The sequence below is a fragment of the Acinonyx jubatus genome, chromosome A3, assembly GCF_027475565.1.
Source record: "Acinonyx jubatus isolate Ajub_Pintada_27869175 chromosome A3, VMU_Ajub_asm_v1.0, whole genome shotgun sequence".
Lineage (NCBI taxonomy): Eukaryota > Metazoa > Chordata > Mammalia > Carnivora > Felidae > Acinonyx > Acinonyx jubatus.
The window spans coordinates 48,991,863-49,017,758 of record NC_069388.1 but is presented as its reverse complement, the minus strand read 5'-3'; the positions used below and the strand labels follow the sequence as shown (position 1 = coordinate 49,017,758).

The 25,896-nt window shown below is 44.1% G+C and overlaps 1 protein-coding gene across 9 annotated transcripts in view; it reads right to left on the bottom strand.

Moving 5' to 3' along the window:
* ENTPD6 (ectonucleoside triphosphate diphosphohydrolase 6) overlaps positions 1-25,674 on the bottom strand; it is a 46,195-nt gene extending 20,521 nt beyond the window's left edge. Inside the window, exons 1-12 of one of the 9 annotated variants that reach the window (XM_053200330.1) lie at positions 25,511-25,674; positions 24,114-24,211; positions 23,156-23,250; positions 14,205-14,350; positions 13,190-13,510; positions 11,513-11,589; positions 9,302-9,445; positions 8,073-8,148; positions 7,378-7,413; positions 6,388-6,476; positions 5,517-5,596; positions 4,803-4,867 (exon numbers count right to left, since the gene is read on the bottom strand). In XM_053200330.1, coding sequence (XP_053056305.1) covers positions 4,803-4,867; positions 5,517-5,596; positions 6,388-6,476; positions 7,378-7,413; positions 8,073-8,148; positions 9,302-9,445; positions 11,513-11,589; positions 13,190-13,481 — 859 coding nt within the window. In that variant the 5' untranslated portion in view covers positions 13,482-13,510; positions 14,205-14,350; positions 23,156-23,250; positions 24,114-24,211; positions 25,511-25,674. Of the gene's footprint in view, positions 1-4,802; positions 4,868-5,516; positions 5,597-6,387; positions 6,477-7,377; positions 7,414-8,072; positions 8,149-9,301; positions 9,446-11,512; positions 11,590-13,189; positions 13,511-14,204; positions 20,392-23,155; positions 23,251-24,113; positions 24,212-25,510 lie in introns of those variants that run through there. The other 8 variants (XM_027069428.2, XM_053200329.1, XM_027069427.2 and 5 more) reach the window with 8 other exon arrangements.
* Positions 25,675-25,896: the final 222 nt, after the last annotated feature.

The window sequence follows — 25,896 nt, the reverse complement described above, 5'->3', positions numbered from 1 at the left end:
ATTCTGTTACCTTAAAATATTGCACACCACAGAAATAACCAGACCTCTTTGTCAATTCCACTACAATGAACTCTCATCAGATCTTTGACAATGGGTATTTTAATAGTCACTTACAGTTACTATTTTTACTCTTGCAAAAGTGTTCCTACAAAAGTACTTTCCTTCAAGGAGATTCAAGAAAAGGACTTTGACAAGTCCAGGTTTCTGATAACTTTATGATCATAAAACCGGGCTGGGTGAGAATTTCTAGAGCTAAAGAGAAAACGGGATTTAAGGGAAACAAGTACTAATTACATGGAACTGAATAAACTGAGAAGGAGGATTATAATTTTTATGACTTTTTGTTTGAAATATTGCCTGTTCTGTTTTTTCTGTTTTTCCAGATTTAGAAAAAAATTTTTAAAAATATATTTATTTATTTTGAGAGAGTGCAAATCAAGGAGGAGCAGAGAGAGGGAGACAGAGAATCCGTTGCAGGGCTCAAAACTCAAACCATGAGATCAAGTCCTGAGCTGAAACCAAGAGCTGGCTGCTTAACCAAATGAGCCACTCAGGTGCCCTTGTTTTTCCAGATTTAAGGAAACATTTTTTCTCTTTTTTCTTAAGCTATCAACAACTTGGTAAGATATACCTTTGTGAACAAAGATGAAACAATTACTTTTTCTCCCTATCTGATACTTCCAGAATTTGGAAACTTACTGAATATGCTTATTTTCATGGCAATATAGTTAGTGTGTAAGTTCAGTAAGAATCCATTCTCCTGGGTCTCCAGAACACAACTGGAAACACTGGCTATATTACCAAGGTTTTTACTAGAATGTCATATTTGAGAAGGATGTGTGTAAGCTCAGACATGATCAGACAATTCTAAGGAACTAAGGCTGGTGTTATGAAGCCAATGAAGCACCTTGAAAAAACTGGCCTGATATCTTGCTTGAAGGGTTCCTAGCATGCTTACAGGTGAGTAAATGTTTTCTGGCAGGTGCAGGAACCTTATGATATTTTAGACACCTCAAGAAAAGAGGAATTCACCTAAACTATAGGTATTGCAGGTTAAGTCTGATGGCCTTGGCTTGATGGTTCTAGCTTCAAGAGGCCATTTTAAAAACTTCAATCTGAGATTCCTTATGAAAGTTCCAGCAAAGAGGATTAAAAGAGCCTATATGACGGTCAATCCCTATTCTTGCTGCACTTATGCAAGTAATCAGACCAAATTTATTGAAACTAAACTTAATCTGCAAACAAATTAGTCTTACTGCGTTTATCTCTGGTAGAAATGGGGTGGCTAGTAGAAACCACAGTATACACTTCTACTCCTGTTGTCTCTGAGGTTTTATCTTCTGCCTATAAGTTGGACTGGAGCCTCATTATTCTACTCTTCTTGGATAGCTGGCTATAACTCTCCAAACTAACATTTCCAGTTTTTCTCCTACACCTCTGACTTGGAATCATTGAGAGCTAAATTGCCCTTTTTTGAAGCCATTAAACCCAGGCTGGACAATTGGATATAAATTTCAGAGAATCATCACAACAGCTCACATATGGATAATCTTCATGCCGGCTGCTGTGTGGAGCACTCAGAAAGATCACCAAAGACATTCAAACTGCAACAGGAAAACCTATCAGTTTGCCGCTGTCTGCCCTCACTCTGTCTGAAGGTGCTTCAAGCTGAACATCTAGAAATCTTCTCAAATGGCTGCCTTCAGAACAGAAACTAGGATTACAATCTGCCAGTCATTAGCCACTATGTTTATTTCCACAGAAATGTATTTTACTTAAATACCTGATTTCCGGCACCACAGGCCTAACTTTGGGTGCCCACCTGCATCACTGCCTCCTGAAATGAGACACAACTATCTAACTGAACCCATCCATTATCAGGACTAAGAGCCTGGTTCAGTGATATGGAACAATCTACTAGCTTGAGTTCTGGACTGTGAAACTTCTTAGAAAAATTTCAAAGGTAGAACTAACAGGGAGTTGAATAGATGACCACAAAATATGCCACTTTGGCATGTGGAATGTTTTGAGCTAAAGATAATCAATACTCAGAAGATTCAAGAAAAACTTTTACCTTTCTCTTAAATACTAAAAGAATTTAGATAGGGGGTCTAGCCCAGAAAGAGAGCTGTTACCAGAGTTAAGTTGTTAAGAATGACCTCCGTATGGGAGGGCAAACACATCTAATGACCCAACATCTGTTCTTCCTATTGTCTTGTGAATGCCCATCCCCCTCACCTTTTTAAACTGTACTGTTATTATTTTATTATTAAGTAATCCACTTCTGTGACTGTCATGAAACCCAGGCGGGGTTAACAGTAATGAGTCCTAGAGGTAACTATACCCAACTATGGACTTTCTGGGTATAAGCACTATCTTCCCTCTCTACCTCAGCTGAAAACCCAGACTCATGAGGCCTTAATCCCAGCCTCCCTATTCTTGGAAGATGCCAAAGCCAACTATATAGCAGGTTTTTCAGAGAAGATGACTTTGTCTTCCCAGAAGACAAATGCTCTAGTTTGCTTTATGAGGCAGATAGTAACCCCCAAGCCCCAAACCCCAAACAAGTTGGGACCTGCGCAGACCTCACTGTGCCCTCTTCCCCTTTAAGGCCCTAGACCTCTATCCTATTCCTTAGCTCAGAATGGCACGTAAGCCTCAATTGCCTGACTTGTCCTTGGGTATCATATTTTTATGGAGTCCTGTGCATACATAATTAAATTTTTCTCCTATTAATCTGTCTTATGTCAATTTAATTAATAGACCAAAAGAAAAAATTTTCCTAATACTAGTAATGAAGGCGTCGGAGAGCAAAAGGAACATGCTTCTTTTTGCCAGATTAGACCTGACCTGTGGATGGATTCCAGGTCAACTAGGGGAGGCAAAGACTTTTTCTATCACAGAAGTTGCAGCAAAACCTCATCAGTTCTAGAAACATAGCCACCACAAGCTTACATGCACTGAGGGGCTTCAGGGTTCCAGGCATTGGGTCAAGTGCTATTCAGTCAATTGTCACAACCATGCTAATAAAAGGGGAGCCAACACTACTTGATTTTATGGACAAATGAGGCAGTGAGTAACCTGGCAGGGCCAAGACAATGCTATCATGCCATGCATCTGTGTTGCCCCACAAGACAAAACCTGAGGCCCCACAAATTGCAAAGGAAGCATGGTGGTTGGCCTCCAAGGCCCCACGATACCACCCCTCGAGAATGTGCATGCTGAGAAGTGAGTCCCTATGTCTGCCCTTGATTCTGGCCTGGGGCTGCTTTCACCCATGGAATGTGCAGGATATGATGGCATGTGACTTCAGGGCATTTTCCTTCCTGATCTGCTAGGGAGAAATGCAGGCTGCTCTGCTGGGAGTGGGCCACATGGAGGAGCACTGAGTTGCAAGACATTCACCCAGACACCCCAGGTGTCACCACACAACACCCTAGGGATCCTAGAAGAAGTGCTGCCCAGCTCAAGCCTATGCAATCACGAGATACAACAATGACTGCTGTTTGCTTGTTTAACCAGTTTGGTGTGTACTTGTTGTGCAGCAACAGATAACACAATAGGGAGATGACTCCTCTGGGGCAGGAGCTGTCCACACCCTTCATGGCAGGTGTTACAGTCCTATGTGTCCCAAGTGGGCACTTCATGCAGATGACAGGACTCCAAGGCTAGCCATGGACAAGGCTACCTGCCTTCTTCTTCTTGGCTAAATAGGTGTTTTCTGGTCCCAGAACAAAGTCTGCAGGTATGCCTGAGACATGGACATGTTTCTGGTTTGCAACAAAGGGGATAGATACCGTAATAAGGTTAAACACTAGGATTTGAAATAAGTGAACTGAAATAAGATGTATGTGAAAAACAAAAATTCCTGCTGAACATCACCACCCTGTCAGAACAACCAGGCCCTTAGAAGAAGTGCAGAGAAGTGCTAGGCCTATGGAGGGGAGCAGGTGTGGAGCAGGGAGCGGCAGGGCTGAGGGAAGGGCTTGTGGCTGGAACACAGGTGTGCACTCACACACACACTTCTGGACCAGAGGCATGGGTCAAGGCCTTTGGGCCTTGATCGATGCCATCAGTAAAGAGAGGCCAATGCCAGCATCAGATTAGTGCCCCCCAAATCGGGAAACTCCTAAGTGTCTCCTAAGACCTCATAAGAGTTCATATATCCTGCTGGCCAGCACCAGGCTTCTCCTCAGCCAGGCCAGTCAGAGAAGATCAGAAAAGGCCTGGGAGGAAACATCCTGACCTGACATAGGCTCCATCTCTAGTCCAATGCCATGTCTGCAGGAAGGGCCAAGCCCATGTTTAATGATCCTTCACAGAGCAAGAGAAGATGGAGGGACATTCTCACAAGACTAGAATTGCTGTGAATAAGGGAATTCAACCCCAGCTCCAAGGCAGCAGCCTCAGAATCACCTCCTCATGGTCCCTCCTGTACTGTCATGAAGAATAATGTTCCCTCCAGATCCTTAAAAACCAGTCCATTCCAAACACAGGTGATGATTATACAGTTTCTTGGCTAAAATCCCCCAGCTCAGTGTTTGAGAAATAACTTCACTAGCATCTCTTCCTTTTGAAAAATAACTTAGCATGTACACAGCTAAAACACATCACCATTCATCACCATCAGAGTGCCCACTGACAAGATGTGGGGTGCGTCCCTCCATATGCATCCCTCCTGGGCTCTCCCAGTCTCCCAGGGCCCAGCGGGCTACTATGAGGGCGGAGGGTGGGAGCACCTTTCCTGAAGGGCCCCTGAAGGCTGCTGAGCAAGGAGGGCTCTGAATTCTTATTCCACTCACCAGGTTTCCCCTCCATGCCACCCAGAATTGCTAGCCGTGCCGACATCAATCCGAGGCCCAGGTAGCTGTGGAAAGAAAATCCTAGGTGAGGGACTGGCCTGCCACAGGAAGCGCTTGGTGCCATCTTCAACTCCACCTCCAGTATGGTCACCCGGCCTGGATCCAAAATAAGTGGGAGAGGGAGGAAACCTGTGCCGAGGCAGCAGATTTTCTGCTCCTAGAAGCCTCTCTTTGTGGAGTTCAGGCCATTTAGTTCAACAAATAAAAGCCTATTAATTGACAAGAGCTTGCTTAGGAGCTGTGGGCACCAGTGAACACAGATGCGCCTTGATTTTTATGGAGCACATGTGCTTTATGCCAATAATCTACTAAAGGTGCCATGTAGTAAATAGATGGCTGAGAAAATTCCTGCACAATCCATGGGCTCTTCCCACCTTTTGGAAACCTCCTCCAAAGCAGAGGAGAATAAGCACAAAAAAGAGAAATGTGATTTTACTGTAGGTGAATTGAAAAATGAAGCAGGGAGAAGGCAGGAGAAGGGAGGAATAGCAGGGAGGAAGAAGAGGAGGAGGAGGGAGAGCCTCCAGTGGGGCATCCAGCAGAGGGGTTTCTGGGGCCTGGCCTGTTTGTGACCGGGTGCTCTGGCCACTGCACAGGGCTGGCTGAGCCACACTCCTGGACAGGCAACCTTCCGCCCCCACTCCCAAAACAAACCTGTAGGAATAGAGCTTGTAGGTCTGATTAAACATCTGGAGTGACGTCAGGTAGCCAGGCGGGGAGGTCTGGAGGGTGTCCTGAGGAAGAATGTGAGGATCACTATCCTTCCCGTTGGTCTTTCATTTGAAAAGACCATGGTATATGGAAACCAGTTTGACAATAAATTTCATATAAAAAAAATAATAAATACATACCCCCCAAAAAAAAGAAAAAGAAAAAGACCAGGGTATGCACAGATGTATTCAATTAAATTAGTTTTTTGTTAAGTCACATGTTATGAAAGAGTTTGGAACAAGCAAATGAAAAATAAAATGTCCAAAATGAAAAACTATGTTTTTCCTCCTTATAAGTAATATTTACCATTTTGACAAATATGGCCCAATCAAGACAATTATGAGTAAATTTAAATGTTCTTCCACTGAAAACTAAGAATAACAATAAAGTGGTTGGTGAGGAAGGCACTGTAGTTAACTATGGTCTTGACTGAGAGCATATTTATCTCCTTTACAAGGTCTATCACACAGGGCTTGAGCTCTCTCAAGCTCTACTGGCCCCTTAATTAATAGCCCCTTTTCTGGCTGCCCTAGTGGGGAAGGGGAGCATCTCACATCCTATGGCCCAAAGGGTTCCAGGTAGCATCTAATTTATTATCCCATTGAAGACCAAATTTCCATTTTTTTCCCCGGGCAGAGTTAAAATTAAGTGAAGAAGCATTAACTGTGAATGACTCTGGCCTTCAGGACAGGAACTGACTACACAGGCCCAGAGGCTCCAGTTCTATGGGCCTCCCCTAAGGGGTTGCAACTCTTGGGGACAGGCAGCCTTGGGGGGGGGGGTAGGGGCCACAGTGGGGTGACAGAGACGTTACCTCGACTCTTGGAAGGAAGGTGATCTGAGTGGACCCTCCACCCAAATCCAGCATGCCCACACTGCTCCTTCCTGGGGTTTTCAAACTGCCTGGAGCATAGTGAATAGAAACCAAAATAGCACTGTCGCGTTAGTAATTAGACCAGAACAGCCAAAAAAGTAAAAAGAGTTTAGGAGCCAGGCCCCTCAGTGAAAAGAAGAACAGAAAAACAGCTGTATTTAACAATCTCTATGGAAGGATGCACTACATGTTTAAGGGACATGAACGTGGCTCCACTGGCTGTGGCTTTAACAATATAGGATGACACTGATCTTCAGCAGAGAAGTGGGGCCTGCCCTTATCTACTGCTCACCCCTCAGAGACAGACTTCCATGATGTCCCTTCATGCCCAGAGGCATGCCTTCCCCTAGCTCAGCACTCCCAATCTGGCCCCTAACATGGCTCTCCACCCCAAGGGGCAAATCCTGCCACAAAGCTTCTTTCTTTTTCATATATGCATCACACGCGCTAGTCTTTGCCATAATTACAATAAAGAGACAAAAATCAACATGTACTGAGAATAATCTAAGAATAACAACAACTTGCCACCTCAATCCAAGAACTAATGTTTTTGTTCCCTGTTCTGTCTACAGCACAGGAATTCAATTCTAAGGTGATGAGCATACACCACATTTACTATGTGAAAGCATGACTGGTTTTATTCATGACTTCCCTAAGAAATGAGAGGACAGGGTCCCAGGCAGGTGTGGCTCCAGGACAAGAGGCTGGAACCATGCTGGTGAAAACCAAGCCTACAGAGAAGCTGCTTTTCCTAGCATTTTGATCTGCAAGCTCCATGCTTGCCCTGATGAGCCCCCAACCCATCCCAACACCCTACTCTGGGTAGCAACACTGGGGAACCCTAAGGGGTTAAAGACTAGAAATGAGGCTGCTGCTGTCAAGAATGGCATCTGCGGACTGTCAGCTTCTGGCGGGTGGGGAGGAATGTACCTGTTAGGAAGTTGACGGTGATCCACGCTGAAACGCCTATAAGAGAGGGTCACAGACAACATGTGAATAACCTGAGATGCTGTAAACAACACATGCACTCAAATGACCACTTTCAGATTCCAGGAGCTGGAAGTGAGCACTCATCACTCCTCAGTCTCCAGACCAACTACAGGAAGAGGCATCAGTCATCAAGTCACCAACAGCTTCTGGAAGACTGTTCTAGAAGACACCACACTAAAACAATACATACTCTGTCAAATGTTGTATCTCTCCCTCCTATTCTTTATCATCAACTTCTACTTTTTGGAAGAGAACCAAATGTTGCTCTCCCCTCCCCTGGTCATATTTAAAATCAGGGGCTGGTGAGGAACCTGACCTTTTCTCTCTTAGCAATAACAATGTAACAGCAAACTTCTAAATAGGGTAGCAAGTGGGGATTCTCTCTAAATGTTCTTAAAACTGAAGAGGATTTGTTTTCAGAAACTTCATCTGTGCCAAGTTTGGAGCTGGTCAAGATGAGAACCCATCTCTAACACTGGCCCACAAAGATCCTCTGAGACAGTAGAACTGTGAATTGAGTGGGACTGCCATTTTTGTTTGCCTGTGTCTGACCAAGGAGAAAGTTCCCACTCGGAAGCCAACAGCAGCCCTGCATACAGCCTGTCTCGAGGGACAGAGAGCTTGGGAGACCCTACCTTCATCCGTTCCATTCATGATGGAAACACAGTCATCTCCCACAAGGAAAGGCGATGCCTTAAACACTTCTTTCACCTAAATGTAAAGAGACATGTCTTTATCCTTCAGACTCTAGACTCAAAGTTCCCAAATATGCTGTGTTTTCAGCAGGTGGTGACAAAACAGCAAAGGACGGCAGCTGTTGCTGTGAAGTAACAAAACTCTTGTTTTAAATTTCTCTAATCCTTGGCAAGTGGTATCCTCCTTAATCTACTCTCTGGGCTGGCAGAGGCAGAGGCTACCCTGAAGAGCCCTGTCTTCAAGCCACTTTGGGCTAGAATTGCTCAGGGGCATCCTGAGCCTACTGGGCCCCCAAACACTGCCCAGCTTTAGGACTAGAGATGAGGGACAAGAAACCCCTCAAGGCAGAGTTTAGCCTGGGACTCAGGAGACAGTCCCACAGAGGGAAGGTGAAGGCAGAGGAGCAGCTGCATTTGGGTGTATTTCCTTCTCCTTTTTTTTTTTTTTTTTTTACCAAGTATTGACACACAGAAACTTCAGTACTCTGCACATTCCAACTGCACTTGTGGCCCACCATCCGACTTGAGCATGCAAGGTAATTTTTATAAGGGACTTTGAAAAATGTGCAAAAATTCATCATTTAGCAGTTGCATAGTTTAGAAACAGTACAGAGGATGAAGGGACCATATTGTTGAGAGCAGTTTCCCTAATGGGCCTGACAATAAGAACCATTCAGGCACCTGTTAGAGATAGGGTCCAGAGCCCCTTTACAGGGCTGCCGCTGGTTCTGGGGACAATCCTGGCCATTTGAGAAACGAACAGGGCCGGAGAAGGCTAAAGGCCTCCTTAGCAGTTACATCTGTGGATCAGACCAAGAGGGAAACTAGCAATTTCCATGAGAACAAGCAGGCTGGAGATGAAATGTCAGGAACTTGGCTTCCACAGCCCTCTACAAGGAACAAGTCTGCATGGAAGGAAGCCCTTCAAAAGGCTTCAGTGTATTTTTAAAACAAAGTTGCTGTTATCACACAACAGATTCATTCTAGAAAACACAAACAGCTAAAAGTGATGCTGTTAACATTTTGATGTGTTTTCCTCCTCAAGAAGCTTCTACATAGCCCGTCTGACTGCTTGGACAATGGCTGAATATTTGGTGTCTCCAGATATCATAAGCTATGCACCTCCGCCCTGCCCCCCCCCCCCCCCAGGGGTAAATGGATAAGATCACCTTTTGCAGTAACTTCTGAGCCTTTTCTCCTGGTAATAGACGTAAACCAGCTGTGGCCTTGAGAACCAAGGGGGTAGCCTTCCAGAAGTCAAAAGGAACGTCTTTTTTAGCAACATCCAGTAATTCCTGAATTCCCGAAGTACTCTGTGAAGGTGGTAAAAGTAAAGTAGAATCTGTCAAAGATCAGCATACAGGGTCACAGATACTCCCCCAACCCTTTTGGTTTTATTAACTCATAAATACATTTTCTTCTAATTTTCCAAATTGGCAGAAAATGACTTAAGTGGTGCTGGTGGGTGTGAGGGGCAACAGGGACCAAGTGAGTACAGAGAAACACCCTTGGCAGTGGAGCATGGTGGGATAAGGACACACACAATAGGGGTCTTGCTGTTCTATACTCTGGCAACCAAAACCCCACCCAGCCCCCATCACCAACCCCCAGTGGGTGACCTCAGATGAGCTGTGATTCCCCTGGACATCGTGGGGAATCTCTCATGGTGCTAAAATCCCATGAATAACTACACAGAGGAATCATTTACACCTGCCAGAATGCTTGAGGTCCAAAAGTTGGCTACGGCCCTGTGTCAGTGCATAGGTGGCAAAACAACTTTGGTAAAGTATTGCTGGGCATTATCATTAGGTACAATGCTGTGGGGTGGTGTGGGGGAGGGCAATTTGGCAATGTCTGTCCAAGAAAACATACATTCCTTTTACTCAGAAATCCCATTGTAAGAATTCATCTGAGATAAATGCCCTTGCATGTGGGGGTAATGAAGTTCATATAAGGTGACAAACTGCAGCCTTATACAGTTAAGAGTAAAGTGTTAGACATTATCCAAATGTCTTTCAGGAGGGGACTGGTTCTGTAATTTAATGTGCCCGCACATATTGCAATATCATTGCCAGAAAAATCAAGGAAGCTCTTCATATCCTGATAGTAAATGTTCTCCATGTTATACTGCTGAAGGACAAAAACAAAGTATGTAACAATGTGAATGCCATTCTATTGTAAAAATAGGGGAGGGGGAAGAATATAGATGTATTTGCTCATAGGTATATCACCTAGCCCTTGAAGGACACATAAGAAACCAAGGACACCAGCTCTCCTGGAGGGGACTAGAGAGGGAGGAGAGTTCTCATTGTCTGCCCTGTGAAGCTGTGAAATATGTCCCACTTGAATGTGTACTGCCTACTAAAACAAATAAGAGTTTAAAAGTCCTATGAGTTTATTCTAAAGACATCTAATTTAATCATGTGTAACCTTATGGTTACTCTAGCATCACTCATTTCAGTTTTGTTTTCAATTTTAACCAAGCCACAGGAAAGCAGGGTATGACTTCACTGAGATCAAGAGACACTTGTGGGCAAAAATGATACATCAGCTTTTAAGACATATTTGAGCCAAAAGGCATGTATAGGTATATCACTAACTAGTCCGTTTCATCAGTGCTTTAGTGGAAATACAGGTGTCCAGTATTAGTGCAGCTATAAGCTTTAAGGACTCAAAAAATATAAAAGCTACAAACTTACAAAAATCATTGTTTGACGGTTTAAATAAATCTTTCACACTTACTTGGTTTTGTGGATTTTACATAATACATTTTTAACTTCAATTTTTTGTGTTAGTCAACTTTTGTCACCCTCAATCAGAGGAACTGAAACAAAAACAAACTCTCAAATAATGCTTTTTTTTAAAGCAATTTTTTTAAATGTTCATTTTTGAAAGAGAGAGAAACAGAGCACAAGCAGGGGAGGGTCAGAGAGAGAGGGAGACACAGAATCCAAAGCAGGCTCCCGGCTCTCAGCTGTCAGCAGAGCGGGGCTTGAACCCAAGAACTGTGAGATCATGACCTGAGCCAAAGTTGGACACTCAACCAACTGAGCCACCCAGGCGCCCCTCAAATAATGCTTTTTGTCAAGTTTGTAGGCTTTGTGTTTTTGAACCACACTAAGACTTCTGGGTGGCATGTGTGTTGGCTGGGGGAAGGCCCTAGGGTGGGGGCAGCAGCCCTCCTTGAGCCTCACGTGCAGTACCAGTTTCCTCCAACTGATCATTCTAAACAGCAGGAGATGTCCCAGGTTAGTACTGTCAGAGATGCTTTTCTCTGTGAAGAAGGCCTACTGCACTCAACAGATAGGGAGCTGGCTTTAACAGATTATACAGTTGGAAGACAAATCTGAAGAACAACAGATGTGAGAGAAAATAATTACCTTTTCAACATCATCAGCATAAGCAGAAAGACCTGGCTTCAGTGCTTTGAAGGTCTCATGGGTCAAAGTGGGAGTTTCTAAGGGGGAAACATGTTTAAAAAAGTACACGGCAAATATATACACGAATATATAAATATATACAACAATGGCTTGCTGCCCTTTTCAAAGCAGATGCCTGAAATCAGACCAATCCCAGGGTGACTGGGATGCTGCCTCTTTAGTTCAGATAAACAAGATGAATGTTAACACCTGAGCTTTGGTCAGAATTTTTTTTTTTTTTTTTTTTTAGTCAACCTTACTGAGGTATAATTTATATACAAAACTGTATCCATCTAAAGTGCTAAATTTTAACATGGTTTTCGTGAAATTAACAGAGGAGCAGGACAGATGATTCCAAACTGCAAACATGAAAATCATTTCTCTGTTCTAGGATGGATGTAGTATAGGTTCTGAAAGAACATTTATTTTTTCCCTTCTTTTAAACCATAAGGGGCCTGGACTCATGAGCATATAGCAAGGGAGTGTTCAGGGGTATACTGGTGGCCAAGGGATGCTGGTCCAAATTTGGACATGAAGACCCAGGAGGAAAAATCAGGGACAGAACTTTTTGAAAGGATGTCTCTCCAGAGATAAAATACTGGAATATGGCTACTAAAGGATTACATTCTGAATATGAATTGTCTTAAAAGCTTCAAAACCGTTATGGGAAGTATGTAGGTCTGGCATATAAAACTTTAACTACTGAAATGAGTTAATTAATAGAGCAGATGAAGAGTAGAGAAAATATGCCACAACAGTTTTGGAGAGAACTACTAATGGTGTCTGTTGCCACCAGCTCAAAAACAGTGTCTACTCAAAAGGTTTCGAGGGTCAGCAAAGAACCAGACACGACCAGCAGACCTACTGAGCAGCCAGGGGGAAAACACTCATTGGCTAGAAGCTGGAGGGTGGCCCTCAGAGCTGGAGGGTACAAGGGGCGCTAGAGAAGGAGATCAAAGTGGGGAGGGAAAGAGTTCAGAGCTGGGCAGTGACTGTGTCTCTCCACAGGAGCAGTTAGGGGGCGAACATACACAAACTCCCTCCTCCTTCTTGCCGGAAGCCTGTGGTCCCCACCCTAGCAAGCAAAGCTGATGGGGCTCAGACTCCAGCTCCCTCCGCACTGCTGAGGCCACTCTCGTCTGTCACCCCCCTCTCCTCCTGGACCCATTGGGCAGCACCATGTCAGCCTGGGTCCTAGGTCCGTGCCAGTTCATGACTTACCCAGACTGCTGCCTCATACCAGTCTGAGTTTGGGGCAACTTCCTGCCTTAACCTCTCCCAACGCAGCTTCTGGCTTAAGTCATGGTCCTAGTCATCTGACATGCTGGTAAACACTGGGACAGGACAGGCCACCCAATACCCTTGGGGATCTCAGTTGCCCTGAGGTGGTCACCAGATGCTAGTGTGAGTATGGACAGTCTGGTGCTCCAGGGAAATTCAGATTCCTGGGCCCCAAACCACACCGGAGCCAGCTTCTCTGGGAACTGCATTTTTGACAAGTTCCCAGATGAGTCCAAGGCAGGGCATCCAGCTCACATGCTGATAAACCATTGTCTCTAAGTGGAAGAGATCCCGAGAGCTCTGACATGAGCAAGGAGAACCATGCAGTGAATGGCCAGGGCCCTCTGCCCAGCATACCTCCAGGCTGCCGGGCGAATTGGAAGATGTGCACACGGGTGCCAGTGCTTCCTGCGTCAAACATGATGCCATAGAAAACCTCATGACCATGTGTAGCTGTCCCCAGAGGACTATGAGCCTGCTGGCCCCTCCGGGCCCCAGACGCTACCTCAGTGATGCTGAAGAAGGCCTGGGTGGCGGAGGCCCAGTGCCACTTGATATAGGCGACATAGATGAACAGGCAAATGAACAGCCCCAGAGGGTAAGCCACTTTTGTCATCTTCAGGTTCCCATTATTTGGTATTTTTCTCATGCCTCTATCTGCTGAGGACTGTGCTGAAGCTGTTGGTGAAAAGGGAGGGAAAGCAGGAAAAACATGTTAGCAAGCTTCCAGGGCGAGTCAGACAAACATTTGTGCTCGGAGACAAAACATTCAGCCAGAAACTGGTCTGCATTTTTCTGCCTGGAATGAGAAGCTTCATTTGGTCTTCAAAGAGCTTCTAGAAGGTATGAGCCCACTTTATAGAAGAGAAGAGGGGGTACCTGGGTGGCTCAGTCGGTTGGGCGGCCGACTTTGGCTCAGGTCATGATCTCGCAGCTCGTGAGTTCGAGCCCTGCATCGGGCTCTGCGCTGACAGCCTGGAGCCTGCTTCAGATTTTATGTTTCCTCCCTCTGCCCCTCCCCCATCCATGCTCTGTCTCTCTCTCAAAAATAAATAAACATTAAAAAAATTTTAAGAAGAGAAGAGGAACTGAGGCTAGTTATATGTATATACATATACACACATATATAAAGTCTTTCTATATATATATATATATATATATATATATATATATATATATATATATATATATATATATAAAACACTATAGTCTTTATAAGACTAGATAATCTGTTCGAGGTGGGAGGTCTTGCTGAGGCTGACTCGGGGCACAGATCCACAGCTGCCAGCTCTAAGGCAAGTGCTGTTCCAGACAAGTGGCTTTTGGATTTATGGGCACTTTAAAAAGCCAGATGTAAATGGTATCCCCAAACCTCTCAGGGTACAGGAACATGTGTCCAATCCATTCTTTCAGTTCTCGCTTCCTCTTCTATATAGGTGTTCACTTCTCAGAAGGCTTAAAGTCCCATCCTTTGGGGACTACAGAGAGCCCCAGCCACGTCTGAGAAATGCAGCTCATCTTCCTGGAAGTTTCACAGGAGATGTCTCGTTTTACTCAGGCAGAATACTCCGCCAAGGAGGAAATAATGCCTATGTGCTTTCCCAGCCTATGAAATCCTACCCGAGCAGTAAAAGAAACTAACTCCGTGCCACTGTCTTTGGTTCAATACCCCTCAGCCCCTCAAATAAAGCATTCATTCAAGCTTTCTTAGCAGCTTCTGGTATAAGACACCATGTGGGAACCTGAGGCTTCAAAGAATAAGAAGCAGGGTGCTTGATTCTCAGGGCTCCCTACCCTTGGGGAATGTCCACCTGTCTGTTCATCCCTCACTCTGTAAGTTGTAAATGGAGTGGACTCTCCTAGGAGTAAGGAGACAGGGAAGTACAAGGCTGAAAGCAGGACATGGGTTTATACTCTGCCCATAGCAGCATGTGACTGTGGGCAAGTTAACCTTCATGAGGGCTGGTCTCCTCATCTGTAAGGGGGAAAGCTGCTTTGTGATGCTGTTTGGGGATACAATGAGATGTGTGATGTGCTCAGAAGAGGACACAGAGAATGTGCCAGCCCATATTCAATGCTGGCTTTATAGCAGGGTAGTGGGAGGTAACACCCCCCTTGGAACCAGGGACAGTGACAGGCAGGAGTGCTGGAAGATAGTGTGACTACACTCTCTGGGAAGAAGAAAAGCAGGGGCCAGAGTTAAAAGTGCAGGGGGCAAGCCTGTGGTGGTCTTCACACCAACCTTGAGGTTGTCTGGGCAGAGGAGAAATGGAATGAAAGTGGCCCTTGGGGTGGTGGGGAAGGGAGTCCAGGACTTCTGTGGCCACTCCTTTCCAGGATCTAGCCCTGCAGCTACACCTGGATGCCCTCAGATCCAAGAGCACTGCCCAAACCTTTGGATGTCTCTGTGCTCCTGCTCAGGGGGACACCAGTGGCCCACCACCCAAGCTTAGGCAGGGAGCAGGGCAAATCACCCTTCCCTGAGCATCTGCTGTGCACAGGGCTGAGGGAAAGTCTAGTTGGCAGGACCAAGGAGCAAGCCTCCTCCCCACCCCTATTCCTGCCTAACTTTGAGCCTCTCTTGGGTCTCACTTGGGAGCTTCTTACTGCTCTTAGGATCGTGGTGCACACCCTGAATCCTCACCAGCCTTTGTAGCTTTCTCTCATCCTCTCTTGCCTTTGCTCATAGTGCTCTGAGAACCTAGTGCCTCCTTCTGTCCCTAGAACTCAGCTTCTCTCTGCCTCAGTCCCTTTGCACACACTGTTACCAGTTCCCAGAATGCTCGTGCAACCCAGTCAACCTTGTTCTCATCCCCAAGCCTCAGCTGAAATGTTATTGTCCCCACTATCCCTGACCACCCTCAACTTGAAAGATCCTCACCCCCATTATGCTCTCTCTGTACTCCCTGCCCCCTCTGGCCTGGTACCCCCATAATCTGTAACAATGCCAGGATCTGTGGGATTAATTCCTGAAGGTCCATGTCACCCTCTACGCCATGAGCTTCAAGGTCAGGAACTTATCCTGGTTGTGCCACTGCAGCTCAGTTGAGAACACAGGTCCCTATCTAGAAGGATGGAGGATGCACCTCTATCCCTGTCTACCTCCCATACTGTCACCAGACACACAAGAGTCCCTATTTTGGGGTGCCCAGGTGGCTCTGTCAGTTAAGCATCTGACTTTGGCTCAGGTCATGATCTCACAGTTTGTGAGTTCAAGCCCCACATTGGGCTCTCTGCAGTCAGTACAAATCCTGCTTCAGATCTTCTGTGTCCCTCTCTCATGTACATGTGTTCTCTCTCTCTCTCTGAAAAATAAACATTAAAAAAAAATAAAAAGAGTCCCTGTTTCAAATCCTTTAATGAGGAGAGGAACATCAGCAAGACAGTAGAATAGGGAGCTCTAGGCCCTTGCTCCCCCACAGAAATATTAGAAAAAAATTGGGACTGGCTGTAATATTTTATAGGCATTCTGAAAAACAGTCAAAGATCCATAGATTTCTACAAGCAAATGCCGAATCAAGAAATCACATTCAGAATGTTCGTTAAGTTCAGTGGTGTTTACTCATCCTTGCCCCCACCCCTCTCTGCACAGTGCAGTCTAAAGGAAGCAGCAGCTCAGTGTCTACCTATCTCCTTCCTTCAAACTGGAGGGATCAGAGCAACATTCTAACCTATCTTCAGGCTGCCCAAGAGACAGGTCTCTGTTTTGCCTGACTTGGAGCTCAGAGCTCCAATGGGGGAAAACCGTGGAAGGCAGTTATGGGTACTTCTTATGAAAGTCACGGGGTGACTGCAGAACCACACATGCTTGGGGCAAGAGGCCAGGTTTGTGTGTGTGTGTGTGTGTGTGTGTGTGTGTGTGTGTGTAAGAAACAAGAAAACATTGAACACCTAAGAAGGAGTGTGGACGGAACCGTTTAAGAAATTAAGACATTTAAAAGCAACCATGACATACGGGAGAATTGAAACTAATACACACACACGCCCAGGTAACAATCCTGAGAGGACCTTAAGCCTTTGCCCTGGACTGACTCGAAGGCTCAGACACATTCTGTTAATTAGTGAAGATCTTTCATGGCACAGAACCAGTCTGCAAAGCCTCAGAGAGGTGGCTATTTTCTTAAATGCTCCACTTTTCAACAATAGAAATCACAAGGCATACCAAGATACAGGAAAATTTGGCCCATTCAAAGGAACAAAAGGTGGCAGAAACTGTCTCTGAAGAAACATAGGCATTGGATATACCAGATAAAGACTTAAAACAACCGTCTAACATATGGTGAAACACAAGAACTGAAAGAAATATGGAATATGACATATGACAACAAAATGGGAATATCAATGAAGAAATAGAAATTATAAAAAGCAACCAAACTGTGGAGCTAAATATATTGAAAAATTCACAAGAGGGGTTTAACAGCAAATCTGAGCAGGCAGAAGAACCAGTGAACTTGAACATGGACATTAAACTTATTGAATCAGAGGAGCAAAAGAAAAAAAGACATAAAAAAAGTGAACAGAGCCCAAGGGATTTATGGGACACCACAAGGGACCAACAGGCACATTTCAGGAGCCCGGAAGAAAACACAGAGAGAAGGACAGAAATAATGGCTGAACTCCAAGGAGGATAAACCCAGAGACTCATGCTGAGATACACTGTAATCACACCACTGAAAGCCAGAAAATAAAAGAAGGAATCTTGAAAGCAGCAAGAGAAAAGCAATTCATCATGTACAAAGAATCCTTAAATAATAAGATTATCAGCCCATTTCTCAACAGAAATTTTGGAGATCTGAAAGCAGCGGGATGATATATTCAAACTGCTAAAAGAAAAATCTGTCAGCTGAGAATTTCATATTCAGTAAAACTGTCCTTCAAAAATGAAGGTGAAATTAAGGCATTCCCAGATAAATGAAAGCTGAGGGAGTTCTTTGCCAGCAGACCTGCCCTACAACAAATGCTAAAGGTTGACATGAAAGGACGCCAAACAGTAACAGAAATCCATAAGAAAATATAAAGATCTCCAAAGAAGTTAAATACGTGGACAAACACAACAACCAGTATTAGTGTATATTTGGTTTGTAACTCCACTTTTTATTTTCTTCAGCATTAAAAAAAACAAATGCTGAGGGGTATGTGGGTGGCTCAGTTGGTTAAGCATCTGACTTCAGCTCAGGTCATGATCTCACAGGTTTTGAGTTCAGGCCTCTGATTGGGCTTCGTGCTGACAGTGTGGAGCCTGCTTGGGATTCTCTCTCTCTGCCCCTCCCCAACTTGCACTCTCTCTATCTCAAAATAAATAAAAGTAAAACAAAGCAAAACAAATGCTGTGACATCAAAAACAAATTAGGAAGATATATGATATAAAGGAGAAGAGTTAACATATGTAATTCAAGCTAAACTGGGATAAATTTTAGAACAGACTTATAATTTCAGGATGTTATATGTAATCTCTGTGGTAATCACCAAGAAAATATCTAGAAAATATATATAAAAGGAAATGAGAAAGGAATAAATACTGTCCTTAGAAAAGAATCAATTACACCCAAAGGAAAGCAATAATGGAGGAAATGAGGGACAAAAAAAGCTATAAGACCTACACAAAATAAAATGGCAAAAGTAGTCCTTCCCTGTCAGTACTTTAATTTTTAAATTTTTTTAAATGTTTATTTAGTTTTTAGAGAGAAGAGACAGAGCATGTGGGAGGGAGAGGCAGAGACACAGGGACACACAGAATCCAAAGCGGGCTCCATGCTCTGAGCTGTCGGCACAGAGCCTGACAGAGGGCTCAAACTCACGGACCGTGAGATCATGACCTGAGCTGAAGTTGGACACTTAACCAACTGAGCCACCCAGGCAGCCCTCCCTGTCAGTACTTTAAATGTAAATGGATTAAACTTTCCAACCAAGATACATAGAGTAGCTGAATGGATAAAAAAACAAGATCCAACCGTATCATTCTACAAGAGACTTACTTTAGATCTAAGGGCATATACAGACTGAAAGTAAAAGAATGAAAAAGATTCCATGAAAAGAATAACCAAAACAGAGTAGAAGTGGCTATACTAACATTAGACAAAACAGACTTTGAATCAAAAACTGTCAGAAAAAATAAAAACATACAATGATAAAAGGGTCAAGTCTCCACTAACATAACAATTATAAACATATACAACAGAGCTCTTAAATATATGAAACAAACAGAACTGAAAGGAGAAATAGTTGTACAATAATAGTAGGAGAATTCAATATCCCACTTTCAATAAAGGATAAAAAAACCAGACAGAAGATCAATAAAGAAATAGGGAACTTGAACAACACTAAAGACCACCTGGACCTGAGAGGCACATACAGACCACCCAACAACAGCAGAATCCACATTCTTCTCAAGTGCACATGGAACATCCTCCAGGACAGACAAGATGAGAAGCTACAAAACATGTCTTAATGTATTTTAAAAGATCACAATCAAAGTATATTTTCTGATTACAGTGGAATGAAACTAGAAATCAATAGAAGAAGGAAAGCTGGAAAACTGAACACCACACTTTTAGCTAATGTGTTAAAAAAGAAATCAAAAAGGAAATCAGAAAATACCTTCTGACAGGTGAAAATGAAAACACAACATACCAAACCTTGGAATGCAGTGAAAGCAGTACCAAGAAGGAAATTTATAGCTGTAAATGCTTACATTATAAGAAAGATTGCAAACCAACAACCTAACTTTACACCTTAAGGAACTAGAAAAAGAACAAATTAAACACAAAACTAGAAGGAAGGAAACAATAAAAATTAAAGCAGGATAAGCAGAAGATAGAAAAACAGAAAAATCCATGAAGCCAAGAGCTTGTTCTTTGAAAAGATCACCTTAACTGAACCTTTAGCTATACTGACTAAGGAATAAAGAGAGAAGATATAAATTATAACTAAAATCAGAAATTAAGGGAACATTACTACTGATTTTACAGAATGAAAATGATTATAAGAGTTTTATGTTCAACTGTACACCAATAATTGGATAACCTACATGAAATCAATAAATTCCTAGAAACACAACCTACCAAGATGAATTATGAAGAAATAGAAAATCTGAAGACCTATAAGTAGTAAGGAGATTGAATCAGTAATCAAAAATCTCCCAAGAATGAAAACTCCTGGACCAAATGACTAGTGATCTGGTCACTACTAATTTTACCAAACATTTTAAGAAGAATCCCAAAATCTTCCCCCGAATTGAAGAAAAGGAACGTTTTAACTCATTCAATAAGGCCAGCATTACCCTAATACCAAAGCCACTACAAGACAAAGACACTACAAGAAAATACAGACCAGCATTCCTTATGAATAGTGATGCAAAAATCCTCAACAAATAGCAGCAAACTGAATTCAACCACACAGCAAAAGGACCAACTGGGATTTATTCCTAGAATGCAAGAATGGTTCAAGATTTAAAACCCATCAAGGCAAATATATCACATTAACAGAATAAAGGGGAAAAATCCGTATGATGATCTCAATCAATGCAGAAAAAACATTTAATAAAATCCAACACTTTTTTTAAAAAAAAAAATTTTTTTTTCAACGTTTATTTATTTTGGGACAGAGAGAGACAGAGCATGAACGGGGGAGGGGCAGAGAGAGAGGGAGACACAGAATCGGAAACAGGCTCCAGGCTCTGAGCCATCAGCCCAGAGCCTGACACGGGGCTCGAACTCACAGACCGCGAGATCGTGACCTGGCTGAAGTCAGATGCTTAACCGACTGCGCCACCCAGACGCCCCTCCAACACTTTTTAATAATAAAAATAACCAGCAAACAGGAATAGAAGAAAATACTTCAACATAATAAAGGCCATATATACAAACCCAACAACTGACATCAGACTCAATAGTGGAAGACTGAAAACTTTTACTTTAAAATCAGAAACAAGAAAGGATGTCTGTTTTCAACACTTCCATTCAACATAACATTGGAAGTTTTAGCCAGACCAATCAGGAAAGTAAAAGAAATAAAAGGCATCCAAAGTGGGAAGAAGAAATAAAATGATCTGTTCATAGATTACATGATCTTATATGTAGAAAACCCTAAAGATTCCACAAGGAAGGAAAATAACTGTTAGAACTAATAAATTCAAGGTTACAGAACACAATATCAACACACAAAAATCAGTTGTTTCTATACACTATAATGAACAATCTGAAAAGAAAATTAAGAAAATAATTCTATTTACAATAGCATCAAAGGAATAAAATACTGAAGAATAAAATTAACAACCAAGGTGTACCTGGGGTGGCTCAGTTGGCTGAGCATCTGACTCTTGATTTTGGCTCAGGTCATGATCCCAGGGTCATGGGATCAAGCCCTGCATCGGGCTGTGTTGAGCATGGACCCTGCTTGGGATTTACTCTCTCTCTGCCCCTCTCTCCTACTCACACATGCTCTCTTTCTCAAAATAAACAAACAAATAAATAAAAATTTCAAAAAGAAAAAAGTTAACCAAGGAGGTGAAAGACTTGTACCCTGAACACTACAGAACATAGCTGAAAGAAAACTGAGTCAAATAAATAGTAAGATAACCCGTGTTCATGGACTGGAAGACTTAATATTGTTAGGATATCAATACTATCTGTAATGGTCCACAGGTTCAATGCAATTCCTATCAAAATCCTAATGAATTTTTTGCAGAGACAGAAAAAAATAAATCCTAAAATTCATAAGGAATCTCAAGGGACCCCCAAATCACAAAACAATCTTGAAAAAGAACTAATTGGATGCCTTATACTTCCTGATTTCAAAACATACTACAAAGCCACAGTAATTAAAAGCTTGTGGTAGTGGGACACATAGACCAACAGAACAGAAAATCCAGAGGTAAACCCTTACATACATGGTAAAATGGTCTTTGATAAGGGTATCGAGACCATTCATGAGGGAAAGGATAGTCTCTTTAAGAAATGGTACTGGGAAAACTGGATATACACACACAAAAGACTGAAGTTGGATCCTTTCCTTATACCATATACAGAAATTAATTCAAAATGGATTAAAGACCTAACTATAAAACCTAAAACTATAAAACTCCCAGAAGAGGGGAGCGTAGGTGGCTCAGTTGGTTGAGTGTTTTGTTTTGCTTTTTGAAAAAGATCTTATTTCTCTTGTCTTTTCTCCACATCTCTACAAAATCCACCCAAGATGTTTACTGCCACTCTAAACCCTGGCAGCTAGAGGCTTCTCTCTTGGGCTCTTTGGTGCTCTACACATTTCCCCTCCTTGAGTAAGTGGTATGTGGAGCTATTCATTTGTGCCTTTCTTCCTTCTGGTTAGAGTGCCTCTCTAGAAGCAAGGACCAGCCCACTCATTCCCAACCCCAACACAAGGCCAGAGCCCACAGCCAGTAAGCCAATACTTGCTGGTAAATGAGGCTAGATGATGGCTTAGCAATTCTCTGGTAGTCAGGGAAAGATGGAGCCATCAACATTGCTTCATGACCCAGATGATGGCCACCAACAGAAGCAGGCTGTTTGGGAGACAATAGTGACCAGGTTTTCTACAAGTTTGAAATGACAGCAGGGCATGGGTCAGAAATGGAACTGACCCTTGTGAGAGAGCAGGTTTGGGGCTGTGACCTGGGGAACCATCTGCACTGAGATGTTAGCTAAGATTAGGAATGAAGAAATCAATTACAGAGAGAAGATCCAGCAACAATCAAGGCTGAGATGTGACCTGGGGAATGCCCATCCCCAGGCAGCCAGTGTTCACCCTACACCCTACCCTCTCACCCTAACCCTCGTTAGGTTACTGTAACCCAGAGTTTTCCATTGCTAAGAGGTGATTAAACAAAAAAGTATTTATAAAGAAAGCTCTAAAGCAACCATTTCTAAGGATGAACAGTAAGGACACAAAAGTAATACTAACATCTTCCAATTCTGATGGTGCTTTTTATAAGACTCTTTCTTGCCTTTCTTTCTCTCTCTTTCTTTCTGTACACTCTCTCTCCTCTTTTGCAACCAGAAGGCTGGCACCACATTTGCCTGTCTGAACCACACGGGTAGAAGACCCTTTTTCATAATCACATTTTATCATGTCCTGTGTCAGTCTACGAACCATGTCCTACATGATCAGATTAACAGGTGGAATACCAAATTTTGAGGCAAAGGTTGCTCTTTATTACATTTGTCTACCCATTAAAAAAATACACTTTACATATGCTATATCCTGTTACCAAAGGCCTACAAGGCTGGCACTTACACTACATAACATATGACTTACATAATTTATTGCCATACGACAGCACCAAGGCCCAGAAAGTGTTTGAAAACAGACTTGCCTGGAATCACAGAGCTGGCACGTGGTGAGGCACAGACCAGACTTTCTGGCTTCTGTCTCCAAATCAAATGTGCTCCATCACTTCACTTACCCTATTAATGTAAGACTCTACTTTAGACAACAAAAAAAATACTCACATGGAATTACATATCATCATTAAAGTTACACACCAAGAAGTTTGGCATGACATAAACAGAGTCCAAATAGAAAATAACATTTAGGAAGCATAGAGCCAGGAACAGCCTGGCCCACAGGAACCTCCACATCCTGGAGACCCAAACTTAAAAGCCAGTTTCACTCCACTGGGTTAAGATGTTTGTTCAGTGATACTAGTACTATGAGACAACCTCTGGAGGGGAAAATTGCATTTCCATGGGCACCACTAACACCATAAGTGTAAATGTGTTGATCAGGCCCTCCCTAGAAGGAAAACAATTCACTTTAGCTTTGTCCTTTAAAGGAAGAGTCTAGAAAAAGGCTATAAGGAAGGTAAACCAGGTGGGGAATAAAGAGTAGGCTGGGAGTAGGGTGGGGCAGGATCTAAGGTGTGCAAAGGCAAAAAGAGGTTTGGCTTAGCATATCTTGCTCCCAGCTGACTCCAGCTGGGGGCTACCTTCCATCAGAGGGAGGGTGGGGTCACAGAGCAGAATTTGGAGCAATGGTGCCCGAGACAAGTGCCTGGCCATCCCTTGGCTATCGTTCTAGAACTAGGGAAGGTAGCTGAGCTTCTGGAAATACAAGCTCATCTGATTTGGATCAGTGGCCCCACAATATGTTGGACAGTTTTGTCAAGGTTTTCAGTTAAAATACACAAAAGGGCCATGTGTGCAAATGACTGTCACATATGCTAAAAACCTATCCAAAATTAAATGACATTAACAAACCACTACTTATTCTCCTGGTAGGTTTAAATGGATTTTTCTCCCCTTCTCTGAAAAAAAAAAAGCATACATACATGAGTCAGCCCTGTTAACATCACCCGGTGTTTCCTTTTCACAAGACAGAGTGGGAGGGGAGGTTCTTCCAGATCTCTTTACATGGTTGTCCACCTCTCTGGTTTGTCATATGAGGTTCCACAAGGGAGAGAGACACACACCTTATTAGCCAACTGATGCTTATAAGGGTGGGGGGGAGACAGAAACAGTTTCTGGATTTGTATCACTATGCTTTTCTCCCCCATGAACCTTGCTAATATGTTGGTGACAGCAAAACAAGAACCTCCCCCAGACAAACCCTAATCCCTCCATCCATCATGAGTCTTGCACAGTGCGTCAGAAGGTCCTTGTAATCACAGTTGATATCCACCTACCCCCAAGCAACCTCTTTCCTAGAAGTTTCAGTTTCCTTCACTGGGTGGCTATGGGTTAGGACCTCCATGGCATCCTGAAGGATGTAGGATATGTGGCATGATATGCATGATTCTGGATTACAAGTGTCTGGAGAGACAACTGAAACTACCCAGGCACTTCTGGGTGACTGATTCCTTTGGGTAGATGCCCAGGATATGGGGTCTGTGCCCACCATCATTCACAAAACAATTCAGGCTTTTCCCCAACCCTTAAAACCATTCTATGGCTTCTAACTTAAGATAAAAAACACCCTTCCTTCCATGGTCCCTGCCTATCTCTCCCTTCTCTTCTACCTTCCTGATGCTTCAAGGCTTTCCTCTGAAGGAAGTCCAGCTTGGTGTCCAGCTCTATCCACCTCTGGCCTCTCTCTCTCTCTCTCTCTCTGGTAGCCTGGAGCACTCCTGGCTCATGCCTCAGCTCAGGCAGAACCGACTGACCACCCTATGAGGTCTATTCCTGGTCACTACAGCAATGCCAGAGTTTATTGTCCTCACATCCGCAGTACTGTCAGAATGGCATGATCTTGCCCGTTACCTGGGCTTCCCACCTGGGCTGTGAGGCCCAGAAGGGAATTGGGCCTGCCAGTCCTTCCCCTACTGGATCTCCTGCATCTGGCACAGCTCTGGGAACCGGTCAGCAAATGCTGCTGAATGAATGAATGTAACAGGGCTCCAGCTTCCTGGGGGCAGAGACCCCTACTATTTGGCCCACCCAGTTTCCAGAACACGAATCGCTCCCCTCACGGGTCAGCGGAGCCCAGAGTTCAAGGAGGACTAATGGAACCAGGACGTTAAGGCAGCAGGAGGTTAAAGCCGGGTGCGAATGACCCTGATGTCTCCTGCAAGCACCGCCGCTAAAGCCCGAGGAGCTGGCAGGCGCGTGGGTCTGGACCCCTCTTCCACTCCGCGCCCCCGCTCCGGGCGGCCCACGTGCAGACCCCCGGGTCCGGCAAACTCCGCCGGCCCCACAAGCATCCCCGCCCCCCCCCCCCCCCCGCACTTACCCTGTAGGGTCCCCTCTTCACCACGGAGGGAGGTTCCCTTTCGCGGAAGCTGGCGGGCTACCCAGGAAGCGTCCGACTCTCCTCTCCTACCGGCGTTACCAGGGCCACCACCCACAGGCCAAGAGCCGGCGGATCCTGGGAGCCTAGGCCCCGCCTACGTGCACGTCATGTCTTTGGCGGGGCATAGCAGAACGTTGCGGATCCAGCGCGCAGGAGCGGCGTGTGGGCGGGGCTTAGCTGGATCCGCTGAGCGGTGAGGCCGTATTTTCCGCCTGGGTAGGTCTTTGTGGTTCCCTGCCGGAGGCGGTCCGGCTAGTGTTGGACTTGAATGAGGTCTCGGCCTGTCTGGCCTCCATCGCCCAAGTGCGTCCTTCACCGGCCGTATT